General features: G+C 42.2%; 1 protein-coding gene across 1 annotated transcript; it reads right to left on the bottom strand.

Moving 5' to 3' along the window:
• Positions 1-5,617: 5,617 nt before the first annotated feature.
• LOC132495817 (taste receptor type 2 member 38-like) lies at positions 5,618-6,605 on the bottom strand. Its single transcript, XM_060107744.1, is given in 2 exon segments — positions 5,618-5,870; positions 5,872-6,605. Coding segments are annotated over 2 exon segments (987 nt in total).
• Positions 6,606-10,619: the final 4,014 nt, after the last annotated feature.

Here is a 10,619-nt window from a genome sequence, read left to right on the forward strand (position 1 = left end):
TGGTACCCATGATATCTACAACTTCAAGAAATGATCTATATCTGTGTACTAAGAAAAGCTTTGATATTTTACTATAGAAAGTTCAAATTAGTAAGCGTGACTGGGGGAAATTCTGTGATGGTAGGTGTTAAAGTCAGACTTATTACTGAATTTAAACCACGGTGGCAACATTTCGCAATGGCAAAGAACTGAAACCTGCTCATTGCATCATTCGTCAAGAAACCCACTGTGCTAAAATATTCATGGATGTGGTAATTAAAGCTGTGTACCAGACACACTTGAAAGGTCTGGAACTACAGAAAAAAACAGGGCTTTGTGTGAATAGGATTCACTGCATGATAGTCTGTTGTACTCCATGCATCTACTAAGCAACATTAGAAATTAACAAAGGAACATATACACTGAGATTTAAAATATACCATATTTCACTGACTCTGAGAAACACATTTTTTTTCTCATTATGACATCTCTGGATTTAGGATATATCATAGTTACTGATAAGAAAGCATTGTTTAATTGACAGCTTTGAATTTTTCTTCTTTTGTAGTGTGTAAAATAAGGATGTATCTTACAATTGATGCTATTTTAGATTCTATGAAATATGATGGTAAGAAAGTACCGTAAATTTAAGCCACTAAAGTTTTAAACTTTGATAAACTAGATAAATCACTACACAAATATAACTTATCAAAATGGACTCATGAGAAGAAAACTTGAAGTGTCTTTGCTAACAGACGGCCTTAAGATTTTGGAAATTGTAAAGCAAAACTGCAAGAAAATGTTTTTTAAACGTGGCAATTTCGGTGTTAATGATTTCTGTGAAATCATTTTTGAGGAACACTATTCCTTGGCTTCTTGAATTGGCCAGATACACAATTATAAAGGTAAGACCTGCAGATTTTGTGGTGATGGCTGGTGTAAACAGCGAATTAACTTCAGTGGAGGTACATTAAGCCACAAATTTCATCATTTTATTTGGTGATGGATATTGTGTGTAATTCTGCCAAAGTTAAACCTCAGAGATCTTTCCCCCTCCTTCTGAGTGAAGAAATACACCTTTCCTTTATACGTTTTTATAGTAATGTGGCTTATAAACCAGTGGGTTACGAACTCAAATGCCTATAGGTACTTGACAATGAATATACTGAATGAAGTTAACCAAGCATAAGACAAACACTTGCCAGAACTATATGAAACTTTTTATTTTTACTCAACTGAACACATAACACAAATGTATGATTTTGGAGACAATATTTTAAATTCATTGAAAAAATACAAATTGAAAGTTAGAAATGTTTAATTGTTACCTGTCTTTGATTTGGAACTAAAAACTTCTTTTGTGGATTGCCATTTCAGGTTAATATTGTGCATTGAGATGTAAAGTACAGAATTTATCCTTGAATCCTGTTAACAGGGAGCCATATTTAACTGCATTCTGCTTCATAAATGGAAAGTAGTTCTTTTAAAGTATAGGTTCTTCTAAATATGAATAGAACATTTGCCCAACAATTTTGAAATTGGAGAACATATATTGAAAATTAATTTTTTATAGGCTCAGAAATTCATTTCATGTCATCTGTTTCATTTCTGAAAACTAATTTTGGCACAGAAAGTGAACTAGATTATTTAGTGCTAAGTAAATTTTCCCAAATCAGACTTTTTGTAGGACACAGTGAATCTAATTATACAGTGGTGTGCCTCCATGTAAATGCCCCAGCAACAACATATTCAAAGTACTTAGACGACATGTAATGTCAAGTCTCTGATGCAGTATTTTAAAAACTATATCATGTAATATTTCAGGTGTACAAAAAAGGATAAAGAATAATATAATAAACACCCATCTCCTAATCCAAGAAATGAAACATTACAGTATAACTGAAACTCTTTGTACTACTCACCAGTCACATCCCCCTCTTCCATTCATGGGTTATGTATTATCATTGTATCACGAATCTTTTGGTTGCAAGTGAAAAATTCAATTCAAACTAATTTAGGCAAAAGTGGTATGTGTTGGCTGATCGCATATAATAAAGGGTTGTACAGTGAAACCAAAGCAGGCAAAGGATATACCTGAACCTCTGGAACATCAAGAACCAAATAAAACTAGGTCTTGCCATATCTACCTCTTGTCTCTGCTCATTTCCTCTTGTGATAGGAAATATGGCAGGAAGCATAGCCAGGAAAAGCTGCTGTATTTCATGTCTTAGAAATTTTTCTTGGATCGAGTTAGAAAAATCCCAAAGGTAGACATTGGTGAGACTAGAAAAGACCCAGCAAATTTAGTCAGGGGCAGGATCATGGTAAACATCCTAACTGGCGCATGAGGAGCAGTTACCCCTAGGTGGATGTGGTTGTTCTCAGAAGAAAGAAGGTGCTGGGAAGGCACACACACACACACACACACACACACACACACACAAGCACGCACGCACGTGCACACACATCTGGCCTATTCCAACGATTCTCATTCTGAGAATCCTGGAGGCCAGGAATTTATGGCCTCCAACCTTGCCAACATTTTCCCTCTACCTTTATAACCCAAATAAAAATTTGTATTTTCCAGACTAGCTGCTCTTCTGATGACCATATGTCTATTTCTAGTTCTGTCCTCAAATCTGAATTTTAGTTCTTCATTTCCAAGACTCTACTGGTGTTTTTCAACTAGGTGACATGATGTCAGTCCAGTTGCAATAAGTTCCAAACCACATTTACCAATTTCCACAAACTCAATCCAACTTCCTTCTTCAATTTCTTTATTTTTGTTAGTCATTATATTACAACACACTCACACACTGAAAGCCTCCTTGATTCTTCCTTCTCTGTCAAACACCATATCAAGACACTAGTTGATGGTGTTTTTTGAAAGCTCTGTTATATCTATTTCAGTTTCTCCATTCCTACTACCCCCATCCTACTCTCAAATCTGTCACTGCAGTTGGAGTGCAAATAGCCCAAAACCTTCACCTCTTCCCCTTCAAATCAATATTAGAAAACACTATCAGACAAAACTTTATAAAATCACTGCTATGATCATGTCTCTTCCCTATTTAAGGTTTTGTTATGACCATTAACATGAAGAAGCCTCAGCTCTTGAGCTTGGCTCTACAATCTGACCTTGACCTACCTGTACAGAATATACTATGCTTATTCTCACTTCTACCCCTTTGTTTATGTCATTTCACTTAAATTGTGATCTGAACTCTGGTCACACATTTTGTTTATGCCAAAAATTTTGACACTGAATTACATACAGCCTCTTGTCACCACTTAAATGTTCCCTATATGATGGTGTGTATTCCCCCAAGTAAATGGAAGATTCTACACTAAACAGAACATGTTTTATTATTCTTTGCATTGCCCTCAGATCTTAATGTTGAAATTTCTAAGTTTATTCAATTGCAGCTCCCCTGCTATTCTGCATCTCTCCTTCTCTACCTTTTGCAAGGTATTTCTTGCAAAATGCATGAGGATAATAAAGTTCAAGGGAGAAACACATTGATAAATTTTTTATTAGGAACACTTTAAGTATGGCGAGTATGCCCTGCAGGTCCTTTTTCCTAGGAGAAGAGAGTAGCACACTTCTGGACATGGTGCTTAGTGGTGGTCTAGGATCATAGGGGTGTGTGAGACTACTTTTGGGAAAGGTCTGACACTCCACTTATTAAATTAGGAGTTTGAGATTAACATATACACACTACTATATATAAAATAGATAACCAGCAAGCATCTACTGTATAGCACAGGGAACCCTACTCAATATTCTGTAATAACCTATAAGGGAAAATAATCTGAAAAAGAATATATATATATTGAATATAATATATATATTCAATTATATATATATCACTTTGAATCACTTTGCTGTACACTGAAACTAACACAACATTGTAAATCAACTATATTTCATTAAAAATTTTAAAAAGAGAAAAGAGAAAAAAAGAAAAAAAATTTTTTGTTGTTTGAGAGAGCAAAGAGATAAAAAAGTTTCTTGAGGGCACTATCCAGAGGAGTCATAATTTCTCTAATGAAAAATATCAAATTATAGACTGAACAAAATCAGCAAACTCCAGACAGATTTTATAAAAAGAAACTCACACCTAGGCACATAATGTCAAATTTCTGTAAACTAAATTAAGCATCCTAAAAACAGCTATAGGAAACTAGCACATGTCTATTAATTCACTGCTCTGAGCCCTCAGCCATTCTCATAGAGAGGAGGGATGGGAGTTATCAAGAACAGGTCCTGGGAGGAGGAAGCAGTACTCAGCAGCACCCGCAGCCGGCAGAACCAGGAGCCACTGGGGTCATGGGCTGTGCTTTGAAGCCCATAAAGATCTAGGTCTGGTATACCTTTCTCTCTGTTGAGCCATTTAGGATGTGATTTGAGGAAAGCCTTCCTGGCTAGATTCCTGTGCAGGCAGGCAGAGAATGCCGGTCTCCACGAGTAGGCCTTTTAGCGAGGCTATTTTGGCAGGTTCCCCAACTAGACTGACCAGTGCTTGGTACCAGGCAAAGAAAGCACTGTCCTCGTGAGCAAGTGAAGTAGAACCAGGAGACACCCCCACAGGCTCTGACATCCAGGGCACCCACTGAGCAAGCATCTACCTCTCTTTTTCTCCCACTCTAAAGCAGGTGAATGTACCTCTCTGAATCAGTGCATTTTCAGACAAAATGACCCATCCTCTGGTTCCTGTAGGCGTTTTAATGTAGTACCTCTTGAAGCTCAAGTGATGACATCATTGTTCTTCCAAGTTTGTCTTTTCATATCTATGTTTCCATGAATATTGTGGAGGTTGAGGAGGATAATATAATTGCCATAGTAGTGAATATGTTTAAATATTATATGCTAGCACCTATTTTTTAAAAAAAATATTTATTTATTTGGCTGTGCCAGATCTTAGTTGCGGCATGCGGGATCTAGTTCCCTGACCAGGGATCAAATCCAGGGCCCCTGCATTGGGAGCGCGGAGTCTTAACCACTGGACCACCGGGGAAGTCCCACTAGCACTCATGTTAAGAAATAGTAGTCATGGGCCTCCCTGGTGGCGCAGTGGTTGAGAGTCCTCCTGCCGATGCAGGGGACATGGGTTCGTGCCCCGGTCCGGGAAGATCCCACATGCCGTGGAGCGGCTGGGCCCGTGAGCCATGGCCGCTGAGCCTGCGCGTCCGGAGCCTGTGCTCCGCAGCGGGAGAGGCCACAGCAGTGAGAGGCCCGCGTGCCGCAAAAAAAAAAAAAAAAAGAAAAAAAGAAATAGCAGTCATGTGAAAAACCAACCATGCTATCTTGGGATTTAGATATCATTTCATAAGAGGTGATTTCTCATGGTTTGGCTCATACCAAACACTAGTAAGCTATAGTATACAAAGAATTTACACTGAGTACTTCACTTCTCTATTTTGTTCATTTTATCAAGACAAACCTAGACAACCAATGCCATTCTACTTGCCTAGGCCATGCGTAGAGCTTTATTATTTTATTCTACTGTGGGTGGGATCATGGATGTAAAGTAGAGAGACTTGGAGTTATACCTTAGAAAAGAAATTGGAATAGGTTTCTGAAGGCTTTATGAACAATCAGAGGCATAGTTATGAAGAGCCCGTTTCATGTCCACTCTCAACATAGATCTGGCATCCTGCGGTCCGCCCTTACCTTTAGGCTGCTCTGAGCCCGGAGCAGAATGGTCTCCACAGCTCTCTTCAGCTTGGCATTGCCTGAGATCAGGATGACTGTGTGCCCTGAGGGGCAGGCTGCCAGTATCCCTGCACAGACCATGACCCCGATCTTGTTGTGCCACAGCATCAGCAAAGGCACCGAGATGAAGGCAGCGCAGAAGGACACCACATACAGGCAGAAGAAAGAGACGAGACCTGAGTGCTTTGATATGGGCCTCCAGGCTGGGGTCCCGAGAGTCTCTGGTTTTGGCCCTCCTTGTCCTCATGTGCCTCCCCAGGGAGACAGTCAGCACCCCAGAAGAAACCAGAAAAAGCAAGAAAGAAGGGATGGACCGCAGAAGAGGAAGGAATGAAAGAAATTGAATTTTCTCAGTTTCTCAATTGAGTTCTGTATTGTTATTCATGACTAGCATGGTTGCAACTGAGAAGTGAGATCTATTGAAAAAGTCCCACAAATAGAGAACAGTGCAGACACAGGAGGAAAAAATAGCACCCAGGAGCATCTGGGGGATCTTCCTGGAGATCCAGCTTGCCAAGCAGAGGAGGAAGGTGTGAAAGAAATGGACAGTCTTGGAGCCGTAGAGGAGACTAAGGCAAGTGGTGAGCCAGAGGCCAGCTTGATACACGAGCATCCAGAGCATGAGGATGGTCTGGTAGCAGAGGCTCAGCGGGTCTTTTATCCGCTGGAAGTGGGTAAGCTGGATGGCATCCAGAAAGAGTAGCCCGTGCAGGAAAAGCCAGGTGAGGCTGAGACTCAGCAGGACAAGATCACAGTTGCTCAGCGGCTACCTCCTCACCACGACCCAAAAATTCATCAAGAAAATGAAGGCATTGACCAGGATCCCTACTGCAGACTCCAGGACTGAAAAGAACAGAAATGCATTCCTGACTTCACAGGGCACAGTTACAATGGCAGTCAGACTCACCATGGTGTCTCTTCTTAACTTGGCTAATCTAAGACTCAAATACCACCCAGCAGAGAAGGGTAAGTGTACATTCTGAGCCACGACCTTTCCTTCACAAGACATCCAGCTCTTGCTCTAGAGCTATCCCAGAGTGAGTGCATAAAAAATTCTGACAGTAAACTTAGAGGGATATTGCTGCTTTAGAATATCTCTTGGATACACACAAAGGCTCATCATAAAAGTAGAAGAATGATGGTTCTATCTCTTAGGTGATGCAGAAGCTTTGAATAAACCCAGGTGTTTCTGTAACAACAGCCTTCCCAGAGGACCATGGCCTGGCATCAGGGATGCAAATAAGACAAGGTTTTGATTTCCCAAGCCCAGTTTTGCATGCCCATCTGGACCCACATGAGTGGAGAGGAGAGCAGGATTTGCTTATGGGTTTTAAGGAAACTGGCAGCAGACCAAGCATATATTCTCTGTGAACTAAGGTTTGAGATGGTGCCTCTTTCCATTTGCATGCCTTCTATCACCCCTGAGGGTGACTGATCATAGACTATGTTTTTAATATGGACAAGTGCATGGTTCCTCCCCTGTATGACTAGTATGACTGCCATTGCCAAAGATTTCATTCAACCATCATTATTATGCCAGGTACTGTGTTTGGCAAGAGGAGTATTAACATGAACAAGGCCAGCATCTTGCTATGAAGGGGTAGGGGTGGGTATCTGGCCTGGATCATTGCCGAAGCCTTACAACTGCTCTGTCTTCTTCCCCCCCGCCCATACCCCACTTTCTACAAAGCAGCAATAGTGATCCTTTTAACATATAACTAAGATCATGTCATTGCTCTGTTCAAACCTTTCAGGGCCCCCCATCTCCTTCACCATATCAGCCAAGTTTTCACAGTGGCCTAGAGGTCCTGCGTACATAATCATACATAATGTCCCTTCTCAGATGTCCTCCTCTGAAGGGCGCTCTGTGTTGAGAGTGTGGGCTCTAGAACCAAGCTCTTTCAGGTCAAGGCCTGGCTCTGCTGCTTCCTCTCTGTGAGAACTTGGCAAGTGACTGAACCCTCTTCGCTCATCTCACGTGAAATAGAGATGACGAACAAAATAATACCTACCTCAGAGGGTTGGGAGGATGAACCGAATTGACACATGTAACATGACTGGGATTGTGCTTGGCACATGATGTCCAATCAATAAATGCTAGTTATAGAACTATCATGTGATCCAGCAGTTCCTCTTCTGGGTATATATCCAAAGGGAATGCAAAAGGATATCAATGATATGTCCTCATTCCCATGTTCACTGCAGCATTATTCACAATAGCCAAGATATGGCAACAACCCAAGGGTCTGTTAATGGATGAATGGATACGGTGGAATATTATTCAGGCATGAGAAAAAGGGAATCCTGTGATTTGCGACAACATGGATGGACCGTGAGGACATTGTGCGAAGTGAAATAAGCCGGACAGAGAAAGACAAATAGTGCATGGTATCACTTGTACTGTATGTGGAATATGAGAAAAAGAGTCAAACATAAAAACAGAGTAAAACAGTGATTGCCAGTGGTTGGGAGGTGGAAGAAATAAGGAGAGGTTGGCAAAAGGGTACAAATAAAGTCTGAGGATCCAGTGTATAACATACAATGTATAACACTGAATTGTATAAATAAAATTTGCTTAGAGAGTAAAACTTAAATGTTCTCACCAAATATATATAGATTTCACATGTAAGTGAAAACATACAATATTTGTTGTTCTCTGACTTATTTCGCTAAGCAGAATACTCTGCAGGTCCATCTATGTTGTTGCAAATGGCAAACTTTCATTCATTTTTATGGCTGAGTAGTATTTCACACACACACACTATACACACACACACACACACACACACACACATCACATCTTCTTTATCCATTCATGTGTTGATTCATGGGCACTGAGGTTGCCTTCATATCTTGGCTGTTGTAAGAAAGTATGTACGTTTCTGAGAACAGTGTGAGCTTCCTGTTTGAACATCCCTGAGCTGAGATTCCTCAGTCCCTGCAACCTCACTCTCCCTCACCTGCTTAATTATCTAGATGCAGAGCAAAGGGGTGGAGGGGGAGAGACAGCAGGGAAGTCCCATGAGGCCTTGAGGAAGTAAGCCAAGACAACAGGGATTGGGAAGAGATGGCAGTTTATATGTGAAAGAGTGTATTCCTCCCGGAGAGAGAGCATTGTAATTTAGACAGGAGAGTACGGCTAAATGACTTGAGATACAGAGATAACTGAAAGAAGCAATTTAATGTTAATGGGACAGACAACTGACAGGAAACAGAGGACTGGGATGGTGGTGTTCTGAAGTAGGGCCATGGTGACGATGGAGGATATTGCCCCCAGGAAGGTACCAGGGTAGGAAGGAGCCCTGTGCTCTGATAGGTGAGACGAGGCCAGTGCTGCCTTGTAGCAGAAGGTGAGACTGGAGAGGCCGGGCTCCTGACCAAGACTGTTTCTTTCACTTCTGTGAGAATTATAAAGTGATCCATGATTGGCTTCTTCTCGTCTGGCACCTGCCCCCATTCCTACCTAGGGACTGGCTTCAGTTCTTACCCTGTGGGTAGACAGTTATGGAGGTGATCTTGGGTGGCCTCGGCCTGCAGTGGCTTGAAGCAGGGTCTCGGTTCCCTGACCAGAGATTGAAGTCAGGCCGTGACAGTGAGAGCGCTGAATCCTAGCCACTAGACCATGAGGGCCAGTGGCCAGTGAGAAGGCCCTGGCTTGTCTGCTTTGTAGAAATAAATTTCAGCAAAGAAATGGAAAGTAGTGAAACAAGTAAAGTGTTTATTAGGAGGAAAAAAGTACCTGTGAATAGGCGCACATGGGCTGGCTCAGAGAGAGAGTCGCGCCTCCGTGGTGCTTTGAATCACTTATGTGGGCATTTCTTCTGGGTTTCCTCTGGCCAGTTATCTTGCTTTGCCTGGCTCTGAGTCCGTATTTGGTTTAACTCCGGATCCTCCCCTGTGTGCCTGTGCATCTCTTAGCCAAGATCGATTCTAGCACAGAGGGCTATGGGAAGGTTGACACCACCTATTATGGGGTGGCGCCCCCTCCCTTTTTGGCCCCCGAGGAGCCTTTCTGCTCCTATGTAGTTGGGGAAGTCTCCTTGACCTCAAGAACGGAAATATATGGTCTCTTTATCTTTTATCTGGGCAGCACTCAGGTCCTCCCTGCCCCTGCCGTTATCTTTATCTTGGAGTATCTGTCCCCAGGGGACAGACCCCAGCTGCTCAGCCTGGGGCCTGTCTACCTCCTGCCTCAGAGGGTTGTCTGAGACCAGTGGGAAAGAACAGGTAAATTGCTCTTAGGAAGCATGGCACCTGCGGATGAGTCTTGCGTCTCCGAACTCCCCAGATAATCGAACTGAAGAGTCATGTATTCCCTCCCATTTTCCCAAGTCAAAGTCAGTTTGGGATCCAGAATCTTCCTATCATTACTCAACAGCTGCCACGAGGTGGCGCCAGACCACTGTGAGACCTGGAATTCCTGGCCTGCTCTCCGTGCAAGCTCATCCCAGTCGTTGATTTACTCTTGCAGTAATGTGACCCGTATGTCACAGAAGTGAAATTTTAGACACCATTTATTATGGCAGGCTGAATGTCCTTTAATCTCAGAGTTGCTGTGTGAAGAGTGTAGTGAGACTTCCATTTTACTGATGACAAAGTGGAGTTTCAGGAAGGTTAGTTAGATATCTTGGCCAAGGTTACTAAGTGAGGAGTTAGGATGTTGATGCTTTTAGCTGGCGTGTAGCCAAGAGTCCCGGGAATTCCCAAATCCAGCTCTGCCAATCACTCCGATTACATGAGAGGAGCAGCAGGGAAATGGGGTGTAGGGCGTGTGTTACTTTATTAAAAGCTAGACCAGCGTCTGAAAGCTCCCAAGGTGGAACTCTGGTACAACTTGGTTTGGAGCATGCAGTGGACCTAGGCAGAATCCACTCATCCAACTTGCCATTCTGTTCATGGTAGTTATTGCTAATTGCCTGCAGAC

Source organism: Mesoplodon densirostris, chromosome 9 (assembly GCF_025265405.1).
Source record: "Mesoplodon densirostris isolate mMesDen1 chromosome 9, mMesDen1 primary haplotype, whole genome shotgun sequence".
NCBI lineage: Eukaryota > Metazoa > Chordata > Mammalia > Artiodactyla > Ziphiidae > Mesoplodon > Mesoplodon densirostris.